Here is a 20,201-nt window from a genome sequence, read left to right on the forward strand (position 1 = left end):
GGACCCCACCCCACCCCCCACCCCGATCAGCGCATGATGTATTGAATCTCGTTTTGGGGTTACCCGGAAGTTTGATTTAAACCAATCACGTGATTTTTACAGGCTGCCAGGGAGAACCATCAACAAGGAAGTGTAAACAAATGGTAAACATTAAAGATATGTCGCCATTTTGAGTTAAAGGCCTTTATAAAGGTGTGTATAGTTCGTTAAATGCGTTAATTATTGTCAGCTGTTATTTTCTGATTGTTGAAAATTTAAATCTAATGCTTATAATCTTTAATTTGTTTCCATTGAGTATAAATGTTCTATATCAATGAATATTGCTGAAATGTAACAGCTTACTTTAATTGAAAATTAATGAAGAAAATATGAACAGATGTTTTGTTTGAATAACAAAAATGGACAAAAACAGCAACCTGTAGCATTTTTTAGGTCACCTGAGTCACTCAGGTGACCAATTGCAGTTGGTCTTCATTCGTCATCATAACTGTGTGTGTCGACCGTCATGCCTGCATTACACTGCATGTCTGCATTAAATAAACAATAAATCAACAAATTTTAAAAATCTTTTCTACACCGATACATACATGTATGAAGGAAATGCATGGTTATGATGTATACATAACACCCTCTACCAAAATTTTGAAATTCATTGCCCCTGGGTCAGGGGTTCAGACTCTTAAGGGTGGGGCGAAAATGACCATATAATAAAAATGTATTACATCTTAGAAAATCTTCCTCTTTATATAATCTCATACATGTATATATAAATGGTATATTAATTTTGTTAAAACTAAATTGTGAAATTCTTGACCCCTGGTCAGAAGTTTGGGTCCTAGAAAGGGGCCAATATATAGCCATATAGTGAAAATGTATTAAATCTTAGAAAATATTCTTCTTTATACTAGCTCCAACACATATGGGGAAAAAACTAAATGCATGGTTACTCATGAACTCCTTTGCCTAAATTGTGAAGCTCATGGCCCCTGGGTCAGAAGTTCAACCCGTAGGTGGGGGGAGGAGGCGGCAATATGGCCATATAGAGTTAATGCATATTGTGTTTTTGTCCCCCGCCGCAACGCGGTGCGGGGACATAGAAATGCCGGGCGTCCGTCCGTGCGTCCGTGTGTCCGTGCGTCCGTGTGTCCGTCCGTCACACTTTTTTGTAAGCGCTCTCATGCCTACAAATTTTGACGGATTTTCATTAAATTTATACCAAATGTATATACCACTATTACCTTGGTCAAGTTCGAAAATCAGCATTGGTCGATACTTTTTGTTGGAGTAATGAGACTTTGACCGCAATAATGACTCTGTTTTATCAAAAAATTGACCTTGTAAGCGCTCTCATGCTTACAAATTTTGACGGATTTTCACTAAATTTATACCAAATGTTTATACCACTATTACCTTGGTCAAGTTCGAAAATCAGCATTGGTCGATACTTTTTGTTGGAGTTATGGTACTTTGACCGCAAAGTACCATAACTCCTTTTTGTTGGAGTTATGGTACTTTGACCGCAATAATGACTCCGTTTTATCCAAAAATTGACCTTGTAAGCGCTCTCATGCCTACAAATTTTGACAGATTTTCATTTAATTTATACCAAATGTTTATACCACTAATACTTTGGTCAAGTTCGAAAATCAGCATTGGTCGATGGACTCGATACTAGTATACTGCTTGACCGGCGGGGGACCCAGGAATTCTATTCTTGTAAATTCTTCTTCTCTACTCTCACACATCTGTATGAAAAACTGACTTAGTAATTATAATTAAAATTATAAATTTCATGTCCCCTGGAGTATGGGTTTTGACTGTAGGGCCTAAGTGGATGTTTAGTGTAAAAGCATATATAATGTTTAAAAATTATTTTCTCTACTCCCACTCACCTGTAAGGAAAACTGAGTATAGAATTTTTTTAGACCAGGAAGCCCACTATGAAAATCATAAATTTCATGTCCCCCGAGGTAGGGGTTCTGACTCTAGAGCAGGGCCAAAATAGTCATATAGTGTTCAAGCATTTAAATGTTTAAGAAAATAGTCTTCTTTTAGACTTTACTTCTGCTGATACTGAATAAAAGCTGACTGCATTATCATAAAGAAGGAAAAAAGCCATCTATCATTTTTTTTTTAATTTCATGTCTCCAAGTGAAGGGATTTGAATCTAGGGCGGGGCCAAAACTCTCATTTAGTGTATGGGGTAGAGGTTCTTAATGCAGGGTGTGGCCAAAATGGTCAATTAGTGTTAATATATATAATGTTAAAAAAAAACATCTGCTGACACAAAAAAAAACTGACTGCATATTTAGAAAAAAAACTTAAAGCTGTCATCTTTAATGATATATTATGTCACCTACATATACATGTAAGGCAAGGGTTATGGCTGAGGTGGGGTTATAAATTTGTCTTATTATGTTCTCCTTCGTTTCACTCATCCGAACATAGAGTATTTCTATTCTAAGTATTTTATAAATAACAACAACACAGGTGTTAGAGTGAGTGAGCTATCAACCAGTTTATTCGCCGTAATATACAATCAGCATGCGACTTTAATAGCGATGAACTGGAATTAGGCCCAATAATTGTATATTTCCAAATATATCTACAAAATACAATGTAAATTTCATATATAAATACATATCAAGAATACTTCATCATATCCACATGTACCTATAAACAAAAACAAAAAAATCGTGTTCGAAAGGGTTGATTGCTCTTCGATGACCTGTCTTTACCTGATCGGTTCTATATATATACTACAACCAAACAACTACTTGTATAACTGCGCTAAAAGAAGTAGTCCGTAAAAAATACAACTTACAGAAATTTATTTATTTTATTCTGCTCAGGAATTTCTATGAAAGAAATAAGCAAATTCCCATTTTTAAAAAAGAGAAAGAATGAAGCTTCTATCAAAGTTAACTTAAGACATTGTAAAACCATTTGGAAAGAGTTCAGTTTATCTGTGAAAACATATGCACATAAAACATATCCTGAAAGTTTACAAATATGGGGAAATTATTTAATATCAGAATCTTGCATCTTTTCAATATCAGGTCATGCACTCTATTATAATTGTAAGTTTTTCGCAAAAGTTATAGGTTTCATTGTCCTTTTTGAAAGACTTCAGGTAGGGAGGTGGTCTGTACAATATTATAAATTTTCTAATCCAGAATTAAACTTCACTAAATACATATATGAGACTTAAACGAGTTTGTATGCGGTACTCATGCAGGTGACCGTCAAGGCCTATTGGCCTCTTGTTTATTAAAATAAAATCTGAACTGTAAAGGAATGGAATATTTATTAGTAACTAATGAAAACTCTATTTAAAAATTTATACAAAAATATATCTTTTTTTAAATATGCTACTATTTAGAATTAATATAATGAAATATGGTAACAAAATTTACAACAATTAAAGTAAAAAAAAAAATGCAAACAAATATATGTGTACAATATATTTTAATAGTAAAGATTGTTTGAATTTGTTTGATGCAGTAGTAAGTTTTAAAAGCAATTATCTATTATGAGATTTTTATGAAGACAAAATTAATGCACTTTTTAGAACTCATATTCATATATTTACATTTTCCAGTGTCTTTGCCTGTGATAAAACTACGTATCAATTTTGTACTATATAACCCATAATACAAATGACGCCAAATCGAGGCGCCAGCAGGGTTTGCTTATTCATATTCAAATATATAATCGTATGATGGCTTAAAATTATATAAATATAAGGAATAAGGAATCATTCTTTGAATATTATGAGATGATAATTTCGTTCGGGGTGTGATCAAATCTATCATAAAGCCCTTTGGGCTTTATTGGATTTGATCACGCCCCGACCGAAATTATCACTTCATAATACTCAAAGAATGATTCCTTATATAAATCTGTCTTTCAATAATGAAGTTGAGTTTCAAAAGAGATTCAGTGCTTCAAATTTATAAAGTTTAAATAAAAGGATAATGTATTTTCTCCTTAAACAGTTGTGTTGTTATTTGAAGCAAGATGATAGAAACATTTCTGTTAAGACTTTTTCTGATCTCATCTCACTTATTACATGTAAGTTTTATTGTATATATCATTAATCCAATTTTTGTGTTTATTTTTCAGAACATGAATAAAAGTGTCTGACCATGGACCCTGAGTACAACCTTCAGGATGTGTTACGGTGTCATCTCTGTGAGACCCCGGGCCCCCCTATGTACTGTGTCATTTGTAACAAATATCTGTGTAAAGCCTGTGAGGGGGACCATTTATCTGATCAATCCAAAGAACACAAAGTGGTACCATTTAAAAAGAGGGGATATACTCCAAAGTGTCAAAAACATCCCTCAAAAATATGTGAACATTACTGTAAACAATGTGACATTCCTATTTGTGCAACATGTCTTTCCTCTGAAGAACACAATGGCCATCAATTTATTGAAATAACTAAAACCATGGACAAGAAGAAAGAAATAATTCAAAAAGATTTACAACAACTAGAGAAATCCATTTATCTTAAATACCAAGAGATTGCATCCATTATCCCAGTCCAAAAATCTGCTCTGAATGAAAACTCCCAGAAATTAACAACAGAAATCGACAAACATGGAGAAGACTTGCACAGAGAAATAAACACCATTATCAGAAACATGAAATCTAACATGGAGGAAACGGACACCAAACACCTGGCTGTCTTAGACAAACAGGAAGATGAAATTAAACACACCATTTCTAAAATCACACAGACCATTACTGAACTAAAGACGTTACTGGACTCCAATGATGTCAGCCGTGTCTCTGCCTACAAATCCAGGAATGATGAATTCAGAAGATTGCCTCCTAAACTCACAGTGTCCTTACCAAGTTTTACCCCTCAGAAGATCAACAAAGAACAGCTTTATCAACAGTTTGGTTCTCTGTCAGCGTCATCTATCAAAATAGAAGAACATGGCTACACCATGGAATCTCCCGGTGCTGAGTCCTCTCCCCCGGACAGACCGCTCATTGATGTACCACGGATCATCACACAGATAAACACTGAGTGTAAACCATTATACAATGTGTCCTGTCTGAGTGATGAGGAGATGTGGACGCGTGGTAATGACAAAATCATGAGACTCTACAACCTCCGTGGGGAACTAGTGAAGTCAGTCCAAACCAAGTCAGGGAACGCTCCATGGGACATAGCAGTGACAAGGAGTGGGGATCTAGTTTATACTGATTACTTAGATAGAACTGTGAACATAGTGAAGAATACACAGATACAGACAGTGATCAGACTACAGGGGTGGGTACCTCGCGGTGTCTGTAGTACCTCCTCTGGTGACCTCCTGGTTGTCATGGACAGTGATGATGATAAACAAACAAAAGTTGTGTGTTACTCTGGCTCCACAGAGAAACAAAGTATTCAGTACGACGACAAAGGACAACCTCTCTATTCATCTGGTGGATATAACATTAAATACATCAGTGAGAACAGGAACCTAGATATCTGTGTGTCAGACGCCCGTGCAGTAGTGGTGGTCAATCAGGCCGGGAAACTCCGCTTTACCTACACTGGTCCTCCCTCTACTACCAAGGAATCATTCTATCCACTCAGCATCACAACAGACAGCCAGGGTCGGATCCTGACAACAGACTACTACAACCACCGTATCCACATCCTGGATCAGGATGGACAGTTCCTCCGCTACATTGACAAACGTCATTTACAGGAACCATACGGTTTATGTGTGGACACCAGAGACAACCTCTTTGTGGCTGAGTTCACAGGTAAAGTGAAAAAAATACAATATGTCTAGAACATTACACAGCAGTGTAACATTGTTTATATGTATTACATGTTGACAAACTGACTGTATATATTATACTTGTTTGTGTATAACAGTTAATTATCTGTATTATATAATTAGTTTATGTTAATAAATAAACACCTTCATATATTCTGTACATACCAACAATACTATTGTTTAGTTTCTCTATGTAAATCGTAACAAACTCATTGTTTTTGTGCAGTGATTTTAATGGTAAAAAAAATGACAGCATAAATATTTTACTTTCCAAACAAACTATTATATATACATGTGTGTGTATATATATATATATGCTTGTCATTAAAAGTTGAAAAGAATACAATCAAACATTCTGTTTAATGAACATTGTATATCAAGAATGAGAACAAGTGAATGTTTGAAGAAAAAAACCCATTTAATTTATGTCATTCTGTTGGATGAGTATATCATTGTGTATAATAAATGATTTGTGTACAATTATGTGATCTTATGTTTTAATTATTTTTATTACCTAATCAAAGGGATTTTGTTGTTTTATTACAAATTAAATATTTGCATTAAATATAAAAAAATAAATTGAATTTTCAGATTTAATTGGATGGAGCAAAATGTCTGAATGTTGGTATTATCAGTTGGAGATTTTAAACTCTGTAACATTTAATTCTAAGACTATTTTGAAGCAATGCTGATTGTTGCATCTGAAATGGAAAAAACATCCTCTTTGTCAATGGCCAGGTCTAATCAAGAAGTGAGCAATCTTGTTAGGTTATGGATCGATGAATTATTTTAGCCATACCCTGTAAGCAGGTTGCCCATTGTTATAGCATGACCCCTGTATATTTCCAGTTCAAAAGGTTGATGGGTCAATAGGTTAATATGTCAGTAAGTGTTCTGTCAAACTATTGTATTTTAAGACTTTAGTCATCGATGTTGGTAAACATTATGAAGATTAAACATGCTGACAAGTGGATGAGGTCAAAGGTCACAAGAAGCATAGGCGTGGGAACCCGGCGGGGGGGGGGGGCCTCAATATTTTTGAGGATTAGTCTAGCCCCCCCCCCCCCCCCCCCCCACTTTCAATTTGCTTCCGACGCCAGTGAGAAGTAAGACGAAGGGTTAATAAAATAGCACAATTACTCTTCATTTCAGTGTAAAATGCATGCGCGGATCCAGAATTTTTTTCCAGAGGAGGTCCGAGTCATATTTTCGGCAAATTTACTATATAAGTAAGAAATTTGAGTTTTTCAGGGGGTACCGACTCTCTCCCTCTCTCTATCCGCGCATGAAAAAATACAGAAATGTTAAAATTCACTGTTTAATGCAAATAAAAAAAAAACCCAGAGTCAAATTTACGAACTTATTTATTTTTTCTACAAAGGTTCAAATGTGCTGCAAATAACATTTCTGATGTATACAGGGTAACTGCAACAGGGATTTGAATGACTTGTTCAATCAAAATGAGCCTATACCAACGTATGGGCGGAGATTATAGAATAGTTGGCAATGAGGTTCTAGACAAGATTTTGGCGCAAACGGTGTCAATATGTTTGGAGTACTAAGTTAAAAGACTACAAAAGTCGATGTTTTGCTAGATAATAGAATTCTGATAGAAATGTTAGATATGTTATGGTATCAGGCACGTAGCATCGCTTTTCCAAGTTGAAGGGGACCAAGACTTGAAAAAAAACCCAGAAAACTCCGCTAATTTTAATCCGTAGGGTTCGGGGGGATGAGGGCTTTATTACAGGATGTAACTACGACCTTCTTGAACTGTTATAATGCTTTTCAATATAATTTCTATATTTTCTTACAGTGATAGAAAAGTAGAGACACAAGTTTATTTTTTGAATTATATAAGTAACTCTAAGTAATATGTCAGTAGGCAAAATAAGTTTAACCCCCCCCCCCTCCCGTAGCTATGTGTCTGATTTTATTTTTCCTGTTTCATATCTGCGTTTATCGTTCTTTTTCTTAGTGTTTCTGTGCTACATTTGTCTTATGCTAATAAATTCAAGATATTGTTATAAAAGACATTTTGGCTAAAATGTTTGATCGGACATAAAAAGTAATATTTGATACAATATTCGCTATTAACCGTAGTATATCATTTTCATTCCTCATTTCCTTATTCTCTTATCAATTTTTTACATACTTCCAAAAAAGTGGGGGGCCAACTCCATCATTATTCAAATTTTTATATGTGAATTTAATAAAAAAAATCCTTGCTGCGAGAAAAAGTGGGGGGGGGGGCGCCAGCCCCCCCCCCCCCCCCCCCCCGATGCTACGTGCCTGATTTTTATTTCAACAAAACAAAAAACCAAAGTGCTCTGATTAAGTTTTATTAAAATGTATGTAATAGGAGTTATCTCTCTTTGATCAGTCATGCAAATTAAATTTACGTTTAAGTGATATAAAGTAAAACTCGCATATACCTAAATGTAATCTACAATAAAAGGGTGAAAAATTCGACAAGAGCTTCAATAAATGAAAAGTTGTACAAAACTTTATATGATAAATGCAAACTATTTCCACATCTTTCCTCGTTTAATAATTTTAGACAAATATCAGACATTTGCTGGGTAAATTGACTCGAAATACCCCACGTGTTAGACCCTGGGAATCTTTTCCAAACTGCCACCCCTCCTCCAAGTACGGAAAAAAATCATTTAAAAATTAACTTAGTTTATTTCCGAAAGCTGCCTTTTTTGGATCTGAATTCGATATTCGACAAATCCAGCATTCAAAAAAGTATTCAACAATTTTAATAGTTTGCAGGGATATTGAGATGACACGTGCGCCCTATATATGCCAAGATATGCTTTCCTTAACTGCATCCACAAAATATACGAGAGTCAATTCAAAAATAAACGTAGACAATGTTGCTGTCTGTTTTATATTTTCCACGACAGGCATGCTCAACACTTTAGTTTATGCAAAAAAACATTTATTATATTGTTATCCGAAGCAGAATATTTTGTCGCAACGATGCACGATCAAGTCTAAAACATGACGTCAAGACACACACAGTTTGCCACAATACACCTATGTACCTAATCTATATACTAGTACATGTATACCCTAAGTATATTGCATTGGCTGATCTAGAGGACATTGGAGGGGGGTTCCGGGGTTTGAACCCCCCCCCTTCCTCTGGGACTTTTTTTTTCAAAAATGTTGATGCTTACCTAAAGATGGTTTTTCCTACCTTAAATATTTAATTACTGCCACTATCTTAAATAAGATCGTTTAATGCAATTGCAAATTAAACGCACTTAATTGATTTTCGACAAAATAAGGGGCGAGGTTTTTGGTAACCTTTCACCAATTACTGCAATTATAAAGAGGGGCACACATGGTGGGTTTCTCCTCTTACTCAAGCAGCCATTCCCAGCGTTTCTGCACTGAAAAGAACTGTTTTTAGACTCCAAGACAAATGTTATGCCTCCCATACAAAGAAAAGCGCCATGGCCAGTTCCACCAAGGCAAGAGCAAAGACCACCAGAAGTCTCAAGCAATTGAGTAGACGTAGAGGAAGGACCCTAGCTGCCGTCCGTCACACCTCAGTGTAGTCCACAACTGGTACCTTGTTCTCCGCCACATAATTTTCTGGCGGCCTCCATATAATTTTCTGGCGGCCGCCACATAATTATCTGGCGGCCGCCACATAATTATCTGGCGGCCGCCACATAATCATTTGTCGGCCGCCAAATAAAACCCGGCTTCCTGATGTGCGCGCATGTTTTAATGGGAGCTTTTTAGGAAGTTGTGGATACACTCTAGTTTATTAGTTTTATTAATTATTTCTGAAACTTGACATTAAATATCCATTGCAGAGCTTAGGATTTTGAAAAACTGGTTGAGTTGAATGTATAGAAGACTTTGTTGTTAGAATCTAGAATGAATTTTATAATACTTTGACGAAATGTGTAATTGCTGTAAAACAGTAGTGTAAGTTGTTTTTATGTGTAGTGGATTTATCCCGTACTGAACCCCAGTGTTTTGATAGACTTTTTATTTTTATCCCGTATGGAGCCTTCTATTTTTCAGTTTGGCATTGGTCAGCATAATAGACTCAAACTGGGTCATTCTACCCGCATTGCTAGGGCTTTTTAAGCACCCCTGCGAATGTTATTGTCATTTAAATTTTAGACCACGTGGTTAAATTTAACCCTTTAAGTTTCGCAGTAAAAATCGTGCTTCGTGTTTATAGTCTGTTTCCTATAATCAAGGTACTTGTAGTCAAATATAGGTTTATTGATTTTAAACTTTATCCTTATTAATTGGTGGATAAAACGTGTTCTAAAAATAAATGTGACAATACAAAAAATAGGGTTTTTTTTTACTGCTGTTGCTGTTGCAACAACTAACATGCATAGAGGAGATACCCCTAGGAATTGATTTGCGATCCGCGCCTGATCTTGTAATAACATCAAGAGTGAAAGAGACTATTCTATTTTATGCAGAATGTTCCTTGAGAATGGCTCGATATAATAAGTTTTTATGCAAAGCATTCACCCATTACTTTTTTTAAAAACATGGTATTGCACACAACAAGCATCAAAGATGGCTATGAATTTATTTAGCAACCCATTGTTTATATTTTCAACCACTCTACACGTGGTTGAACATGAACGATAACTCTGTTCTGAATATCATCGTTTAATTAAAAAAAATAACTGACAGATGGTGAAATAAGACATTCATCTTAAAAGATTTTGATGTTTTGTAATAGATGAAAGTAGGATATGATGTGAAAATCAACCAGTACTTACGTATTTCGAGAATACTATCCGAACACTTATACTTCCGCTCGAAATTTCACAGGAACTGAACAAATCTCGGTGCGCGGGGGTGTTAAGGAAGCATATGGATTCTGAGTTACATGTAATTTTGTGAAATCACAAATCTTAGTTATTATGTACATATTCAATTATCTAAGCAACGAAACGTAGACCAAAAGCAAATAAAAATACTGAAGTCAATTTTTTTTCAGAAATTAGTTTGTATTACGTAGATTTACACATTGATGACGTCATGACTAAAAGTTGAATGTCATGTGAATTTGATCGGAAAGCATTATAAACATATTCAAAATATAACTAATCTAAGAACTCTAATAAAATATTGTGGTGTGATTTATTGAGAATGGAACATAAGAATACTGGGAGAGATGATAGTTTTATCAATCATTCGCTAAAAGGTATGTAAATTTGCTTTTATTTCTCGGCCAGGCTTTCCTCTGTCGTTGTTTACGATATAAAAATCCGACTAGAACAACACTACCCCGCATATATTGAACTTGGAATTTTATATGTATCGTTAGTTTGATCAATGCTTAAATTGAAAAGTGCTGCTAGAATCCCATGTTGTGTGTTGTTTTGATGCAACTTGCCGTTTTCCGTACAAACTTCATAAAAGTTGGGAAGGTTTTACGAGAACCGAGTGAATAACTATTGAATTAAGAAAAACATAGGATTCTAGCAGCAGTTTTGATTAAACTGAGATGTTTTGCCTCCACTTAGTATGTTTATTTTATTTTGGAAACCACGGGGTAGTGTTGTTCTATCTCATTTTATGTTAAGGAATATACGTAAGCTATTTATAGTTGTCACGTGATAATGCACCAATGTGGCAGTAATGTACTACCCGATTTTATTGCACTGACATCTATTTCAAAGGATAATACTAAGTTTTTGATCGTATTCAAAATAGTTATTTGATTTCACGATTTTGAATATAACAGTCAAAATAAGACGCTAAATTGCCCATATGCTTCCTTAACACCCCCGCGTGAAGTCTCGTGAACTTTCATTCGAGCACCTCTGGATTTATTACATTCTTAGCAACGATAAAGAAAACATTCCGAACACATTCGCAGGGGTGATAAGGTTTAAAATTGGCAGCTGGACAGAGCGCACGATTTCCCCACACGGATCTGACCACGTGTGTGTATTGTAGAGTTTTGGTTCTTATCTTTGAATACATGTAGGTCAAAATATGTGTTTTGACACTTCCCCTTCCCCTGTATCTTTTGCCATGTGAATTTATGTGAATAATGTTTATAAAATGATTATAATGTCATATGTGATCTAGAAGAGTTGAATCTTATATTTAGGGTTGTTAGAAAATCACTTGTTATTTATGCATTATTCATATTGTTATAAATTGTTACCGTGTTTACAGAACAGAGGAAATTCAAAATTATATATTGTTATACGTTTACAGTCTATGTGGTTGTATTTAAAAGGCTATTTATGTACTTACGGGGTTGTAATATCATTATCTATTTGTATCTTTATCCTCCTGTTTCTGTAGTTCCTCTTTATTGAGTATTTTACTTGTTATTCTTGCACATGTATGCATTTCGGTTTTGCTGTGTCGAAGTTGACCTCTACTTCCGGGTCAAACTTCCTATTTTAGAGTTCACCCTCATAAATATTCATACCCGGTGAATTCCATTGAAATATTGACATCGTAAGTAAACAAAAATCGTATTTTTATATTGATACTTGATAAGTTGAATGAAAAGTAGTGTTTTTAAAGTTTAACTTTAATTGTTTGTGATTTTTATTCATAGAACTATGTTATTTGGGGTGTATTCCGTTTACTGTTAGCAAAATCTGTCTTTAGTATACGAATTTTAGAAGTGATAGGGTTTAACGGATATGAACGGGGTATATATAGCGCGAATCCGTTAATTTTCGTTAGTCTGCAATTTGGGGGGTTTTAAAGATGTAAGTAATTTATTTTATTGGAAATTTAATTGGGTTTAAGAGATTAGGTTTTGATCACATATTTCCATAATTTGGAAATCAGATCAATTTATCTAAAGTTAATTAGTGAATTAAAATTAATTAAGGTCATATTTTCAGATTAATATCTGAATCAGATCTTATAAACTTCTTTTGTGGGAATTGTTGTCAGTGTTTATATTTAAATCAGGATAGGTAATTTTAGTTAGGCCTAAGTCACATATTCAGAATTTTTCTGAATCAGACCAATTAACATTAAAGTTGTTGTGAATTTACTAGGGTATAAGTTATTAGGGTATTTCAGTGAATAAAAAGGGCAGGAATTTAATTAATGTTGTTTTGAGGAGGCTATCTATTTATTTATTTCTGTCTTGTAAAAGATAGTTTGTGTATCAATAAATTGTGAAACTTTACAGCAGACTCTTTATTTTATTTACTTATATTTGGGTTGGGTACTTGCCAGTAAAAGTACCTGGTGTCAGAGGAACAAATCAAACCAAAGTGTAGCGTTAGCACGTTACAGTATTTTATTTTGTAATTGCCTGGTAACTAAATCTCCAGACGGGGTAAGTTTGCTTTTATGTATTTCATTTTCACTTTTTTAACTCTTAAAGCTTATACGCAGGACAGTTAAGGCAACATTTTGCTTTTAAACAGCAGTAAAAGGAGGTCGTTTTGCTTTTGTCTATTCATTTCTGCATTATGAATAGTTCTAAACTATTTTGGGTGTTATTGTAAAGATATGGGTCTCCTTTACTTGACCATGTCTAAATTTGTCGGTCACGTGACATTTTAGGGTCACGTGGGCGTCTTTTAGACAAAAATCGTCAATGCTAAAATGAGACAAAAAGTTCAATGGCAAGGCAAAGAAATTTAAGAGTAAGTAATATGGCAACATATTCAAAATTATCCAAACATCATAGAAATCAATGCTCATTCAGTTGTAAAGTTTACTAGTTATGTATATTTCTTTAAAAACTGGCTACTTGTTCCTAAAATAGTGCATTTTTGTATATTTTCATTAAGATTACAAAGTAAACCTTCATCTATCAACAAATGAGCATCAATTTTTATAAAGAACTCGTTGTGACAATCACTGTTCATATCGAACACACCCGATTTTATTTTTCCCATAATTCTTTGCAACGTGCTTGGCCGACCCTAACAATAGGCGCTAAGTTATACCCGGCCGAGCTGTCCAGCAATTAAGACGTGCTTAGTGTGTGAAGGGGGTATCGTGTTAGAAGCCTGTGTGGCATGTTTTAGTTTCACAAGTTCAGCATTTGACGCGGACACGGATAGCTGACCGTGGTAAGTATTTATTTAGTTTGGTGTAGTTTATTTGTAAATTTTTGCCTTTTTATTAGTATTACGCAGTCGTCCTATAAAGTCACCTTGACCATTGTTCACTGTAGAGTTACCTGTGTGTTCACTGATGTGTGACTTTAGCGAGAGTGTTTAAATGGAATTCGTCTTTTTCTATAGTACAGTTTTTGCTATTGCTGTATAAAGAAACGGTGATTTAAAGGGCTATTTTCTATGCGTTATTTTATTTTACAATTTATGGTCACTTTTTCCACTTAACTACTTGGGCGGAAGTGCGTCACCGGAAGTCTCAGACGCCATATTGTTTACTGTAAACAAATAACTTACAATATTTTGAGATGTTGCCTTTAATATAATACTATTTATACATTATCATAGTTTGATACTATCAGTGAGATACTTATATGATGTATTATACAATATTGTTTTTATTATGGTGTTATGGTGTCACTTGTACACTTATTGTAGTGTCATATTGTTGATGTTGAGAAGATGAAGATGTGATGGTGTAGATGATGATGTTATGGTGAAGTCGATGACGATGCGATGTTCATGTTGATGACGACGATGATGTTATGGTGATGATGACGACGACGATGATGATGGTCATGTCGATGAAGATGATGTAGATGATGTCGTTCATGGTGACGTCGGTGATGATTATGAAGTAGATGATTATGGTGATGACGATGATGTCTTTTATGACTATGGTGTTGTAGTTGATGATGTTGACGATAGTGTCGATGATTATGATGGCGATGGTGATGATGATGATTGTGGTGACGAAACTACTCTAGTTGTGGTTGTCCGTAGTTGGTCCAGGACTACAGCCCCGGAGATTCGGACACTCTTCTAATTTATTTTTGGTCATTTGTATAAACATCATATTTTTTCTTGTTGAGTGAAAGGTGTGTGAGTGTTTGTGTGGTTTAGTGTTTATATTTCTATCTTTTCTTTCTTTCTCTTATTTTTTTTGTTATTAAATTTTGTTAAATTTAAGATGTCTTGTTGTTGTTTGGAGTAGCCTCCGCTCATCCCGTTACAATTGGTGGCAGCGGTGGGATGAGTTGACTCCTCCAGATACTACAAGATATCTTTATAAGTGAACAGTTGCCAAGGTTTATTTTATTTTTCATTTTTTGATCTTTTTTGTAGTACATGTAAGAGCAAGTGTAGGTCGTTGTTTCCTTTTCCCTTGGTGAGTACATTACGTTAGGCAGATTGTTTTGTTAAAAGTTGAGAAGTTAGTCCCTTTATGAGATAATTTTGAGGTAAGTTGGTCTGTCAGTCAATGCACCATGTCTACTGTCAAGGAGATGCTGGAGCTACTTGAAGTGGGGACCAAGATGGGGATGAAGGATGAAGACCTTCAACAATTCGTGAAGGACGAACAGGCCAGAATGCGGGACGAACGTGAGAAACATAGAGTCGAGAGACAGGAGGAGAGAGACCGCGACTTCAAACTACAGATGGAGAATGAGCGCGCCGCAAGAGAACATGATGAGCGAGAGCACGCCCGATTGAGAGAACATGATGAGCGAGAGCACGCCCGATTGATAGAAGAAAAGAGACATCAGCAAAAACTAGAAGAACTGGAACTTGATCACAAACTGCAACTCGAGAGATCTCACATGAATCCGAGTGTTGTGACTAAAGAGGAGAAAGAAACTTCTCAAGTGATAAAAGGACCAAAACTTCCTCCGTTTGAGGATTCGAAAGACAACATTGATGCGTACATTCAAAGATTTGAGATATACGCAACAACGCAGAAATGGAATAAAGACACGTGGGGGACTCATCTTAGCGCATTACTCAAAGGAAAGGCACTGGATGTGTTCGCAAGACTCTCACCCGAAACAGCACTTGATTTCAACGAGTTGAAGAACGCCCTGTTGAAACGATTTGACATGACGGAGGACGGTTTCCGCAAGAAGTTCCGATTTTCAAAACCAGACGGAAGTGAAACTTTTATGCAATTTTCTACCAGACTGGACAGTTACCTTGAGCGGTGGATTCAGCTGTCTAAGACTAACAAGACATTCGATGATCTGAAGGACTTGTTCTTACGTGAACAGTTTTTATTGTGTTGCTCGAAAGAACTTGCCTTATTCCTAAAGGAGAGGATTCCTACTTCGATCCAAGACATGGCGCGATACGCGGACCAGTTTGCTGAGGCCAGAACAGTGACATCCTCTTCACTTACGCAAAAACCGCTCTTTGACAGACGACAGCAGTCCGATAGACAACCGCCGTACAAAGATTCCGTGCAACAAAACCAATCTGGAAATGCAGTGAAGTGTTATGAGTGCGGACGACAAGGACATAAAGCCTTTAACTGCAACTTCCGCAAAAGTCCGAATAACAGGCCGTTTAATTCGAGCGAGAAACAAGAAACAACACCGAAACATACTTACCCTAGTGATTTTCAACGTGGGTCGTACAATAATGGGAACCATGGATATCCAGGACGCGGTAGAGGTCGCCAAGGAGCCGCGAGTGTCGTCGAGAAACATGGAAACTTACCGTGTGTTGGTGATTCGGTTGCTTTCTGTGAAACGGAACTGCCAGTTGTGGAGGGATGTGTTGGCAATAAACTAGTGACTGTGCTAAGAGACACAGGTTGTAGTGGTGCCGTTATTCGTAGAGAACTGGTAAACGATGATCAACTAACAGGGACATCTCAACGATGCAAGTTAGCAGACGGTCGTATTATTGATTCAGATGTGGCTAGAATTGATGTCGATACTCCTTACTTTACCGGAAGTGTTGATGCTTGGTGCTTTGATTCGCCTTCGTACGATCTTATTCTTGGTAATATTCGTGGAGTAAGGAAACCACATGAACCAAATCCAGCCTGGATTCATTCCGTTGAAAACATAGCAGCTGTTGAAACGCGTGCGCAACTGAAAAAGAAACAGTCTCCATACAAACCATTGAAAGTACCGGAAGCAATACGGGATGTATCGCCGGAGGATATCTTACAAGAACAACGAAACGACGAGACACTGAAAAAGTTATGGAGCTTAGCTGAGAGTGGACAGCTTAAACATTTCAGTGACGGCGGATTTTCAAAAATATGTGAACGGAAGCAAATGTTGTTCAGAGAATTTTGCAGTCCCAAAGTGTCCAGTGGAAAACTTTTCCGACAGTTAATCGTTCCTCGGAAATACAGAACTATCGTTATGAAGATAGCACATGAAACGCTGATGGGTGGTCATCTGGGATCAAAGAAAACAACCGACAGAGTAGTGTCCGAATTTTACTGGCCAGGAATTCAGTCAGACATTAGACGGTTTTGCAGATCATGTGACGTGTGTCAGCGGACTATTCCGAAAGGAAAAGTACCTGCAGTACCGTTAGGACAGATGGACTACAAGATCGATATGGGAGGCAAGCTGAAAACTTTCCACGCAAATCTTCTTAAGAAGTATGTTGAACGAGATACATTGAACTGTGGTGTTTTGTCAACATGTGCAATTTCACTCATAGACTTTAGTGACCTAGATGATGATGAACAACAGGACTCTATTCTTATGCCACCTGTTACTCAAACCGAAACAGCAAAGGACATAAAGTTTGCAGACAGACTAACACCAGATCAGTTGGAAACTGCTAAATCACTGTGTGATTCGTTCTCAGATGTATTTACGGATATACCTGGAATGACGAACTTAGTGGAGCATAAGATTGTTGTGACATCGTCTGAACCTGTGCGTGTGAAACCATATCCAATTCCGTTCAGTACAGAGAAAACAGTTACAGAAGAAGTTCAGAAAATGCTACAGTTGAATGTGATTGAGCCATCATCTTCCCCTTATTCAGCTCCAGTTGTCATAGCTCGGAAGAAAGATGGAACGAATCGATTTTGCATTGATTATAGACGACTGAACTGTGCTACGGTATTTGATGCAGAACCAATGCCCAGTCCAGAAAGCATATTTTCCAAAATGACCGGAAAGAAGTTTGTGTCAAAGATAGACTTAAGCAAAGGATACTGGCAAGTACCGATGGCTGACGAGAGTAAGCCGCTTACAGCCTTTTCCACACCATCCGGATTGTACCAATTCAGGACAATGCCGTTTGGTCTTGTAAACGCGCCGGCAACATTTAGTCGTATGATGAGAAAACTACTTCAAGGTATGAACGGCGTAGAAAACTTTATCGATGATGTCATTGTTTTTACAGATACCTTTGAAGAACATCTACACATACTGAAGACTGTGTTCGAACGACTCAGAGATGCGGGACTTACGGCCAGACCGACAAAATGTTTCATCGGATTTGACAAGATTGACTGTTTGGGACATATGGTGGGCAACAAGTGTCTAGAACCAGAACAGGACAAGATTGATGCAGTCAGAAATGCGCCAATACCACAAACCAAGAAACAGGTTCGTGCCTTCCTAGGCTTAGCAGGATTCTACAGAAAGTTTATTCCGAATTTCTCTGCGATAGCCATTCCACTTTCTGATCTTACGAAGAAGGGCCAACCAAATAAAGTTATTTGGACTGAAAGTCAGCAACGAGCTTTTGATACATTGAAACACATGTTATCAGAAAGGCCAATATTGAAGTTGCCAGAATTTAATGAAACCTTCATTTTACGCACGGACGCTGCAGATGATGGGATAGGTGCTGTGCTGTTACAGATGGAGGATGACGAGAAACTACCCGTAGCATACGCCAGTAGGAAACTTCAACCAAGAGAAAATGCATACGCTGTTATCGAGAAGGAGTGTTTGGCGGTAGTGTGGGGAATACAGAAGTTCCACCAGTACCTTTATGGACGCGAGTTTCTACTTGAAACTGATCACCAACCCCTGACCTACCTTAACAAAGCAAAGACAGAGAACTCCAGACTGATGCGTTGGGCTTTGCAGCTTCAGCCATACCGCTTTAGGATCATTGCAATCAAAGGAAGCGACAATGTGGGTGCGGATTACCTGAGTCGTCAGTGAGATGTATAGTAGACAGTACAGGTATGTATATAGGTTTTATTGTAAATACGTGAGAATTTTCAAAATTCAGTGATTGTTTATTTGAAATTGCAGGACAATTTTTTAAGGGGGGAGGTGTGTGACTCACTGTTCATATCGAACACACCCGATTTTATTTTTCCCATAATTCTTTGCAACGTGCTTGGCCGACCCTAACAATAGGCGCTAAGTTATACCCGGCCGAGCTGTCCAGCAATTAAGACGTGCTTAGTGTGTGAAGGGGGTATCGTGTTAGAAGCCTGTGTGGCATGTTTTAGTTTCACAAGTTCAGCATTTGACGCGGACACGGATAGCTGACCGTGGTAAGTATTTATTTAGTTTGGTGTAGTTTATTTGTAAATTTTTGCCTTTTTATTAGTATTACGCAGTCGTCCTATAAAGTCACCTTGACCATTGTTCACTGTAGAGTTACCTGTGTGTTCACTGATGTGTGACTTTAGCGAGAGTGTTTAAATGGAATTCGTCTTTTTCTATAGTACAGTTTTTGCTATTGCTGTATAAAGAAACGGTGATTTAAAGGGCTATTTTCTATGCGTTATTTTATTTTACAATTTATGGTCACTTTTTCCACTTAACTACTTGGGCGGAAGTGCGTCACCGGAAGTCTCAGACGCCATATTGTTTACTGTAAACAAATAACTTACAATATTTTGAGATGTTGCCTTTAATATAATACTATTTATACATTATCATAGTTTGATACTATCAGTGAGATACTTATATGATGTATTATACAATATTGTTTTTATTATGGTGTTATTGTGTCACTTGTACACTTATTGTAGTGTCATATTGTTGATGTTGAGAAGATGAAGATGTGATGGTGTAGATGATGATGTTATGGTGAAGTCGATGACGATGCGATGTTCATGTTGATGACGACGATGATGTTATGGTGATGATGACGACGACGATGATGATGGTCATGTCGATGAAGATGATGTAGATGATGTCGTTCATGGTGACGTCGGTGATGATTATGAAGTAGATGATTATGGTGATGACGATGATGTCTTTTATGACTATGGTGTTGTAGTTGATGATGTTGACGATAGTGTCGATGATTATGATGGCGATGGTGATGATGATGATTGTGGTGACGAAACTACTCTAGTTGTGGTTGTCCGTAGTTGGTCCAGGACTACAGCCCCGGAGATTCGGACACTCTTCTAATTTATTTTTGGTCATTTGTATAAACATCATATTTTTTCTTGTTGAGTGAAAGGTGTGTGAGTGTTTGTGTGGTTTAGTGTTTATATTTCTATCTTTTCTTTCTTTCTCTTATTTTTTTTGTTATTAAATTTTGTTAAATTTAAGATGTCTTGTTGTTGTTT

The 20,201-nt window shown here is 36.6% G+C and overlaps 2 protein-coding genes and 1 long non-coding RNA gene across 3 annotated transcripts; all 3 read left to right on the top strand.

Moving 5' to 3' along the window:
• Positions 1-4: 4 nt before the first annotated feature.
• LOC117683191 (E3 ubiquitin-protein ligase TRIM71-like) lies at positions 5-6,258 on the top strand. The gene is made up of 2 exons (XM_066083029.1): positions 5-192; positions 4,126-6,258. The coding sequence occupies exon 2, from the start codon at positions 4,149-4,151 to the stop codon at positions 5,799-5,801; it is 1,653 nt and encodes a 550-aa protein (XP_065939101.1). The 5' UTR covers positions 5-192; positions 4,126-4,148; the 3' UTR covers positions 5,802-6,258.
• Positions 6,259-13,627: 7,369 nt separating this feature from the next.
• On the top strand, positions 13,628-18,946 carry LOC136269749 (uncharacterized). Its single transcript, XM_066083030.1, has 2 exons — positions 13,628-13,855; positions 14,339-18,946. The coding sequence occupies exon 2, from the start codon at positions 15,169-15,171 to the stop codon at positions 18,826-18,828; it is 3,660 nt and encodes a 1,219-aa protein (XP_065939102.1). The 5' UTR covers positions 13,628-13,855; positions 14,339-15,168; the 3' UTR covers positions 18,829-18,946.
• Positions 18,947-18,948: 2 nt separating this feature from the next.
• LOC136274950 (uncharacterized) lies at positions 18,949-20,183 on the top strand. The gene is made up of 2 exons (XR_010713406.1): positions 18,949-19,169; positions 19,653-20,183. It is a non-coding gene; the product is annotated as an uncharacterized lncRNA (long non-coding RNA).
• The last annotated feature ends 18 nt before the right edge of the window (positions 20,184-20,201 follow it).

The sequence above is a fragment of the Magallana gigas genome, chromosome 4 (genome assembly GCF_963853765.1).
Source record: "Magallana gigas chromosome 4, xbMagGiga1.1, whole genome shotgun sequence".
Lineage (NCBI taxonomy): Eukaryota > Metazoa > Mollusca > Bivalvia > Ostreida > Ostreidae > Magallana > Magallana gigas.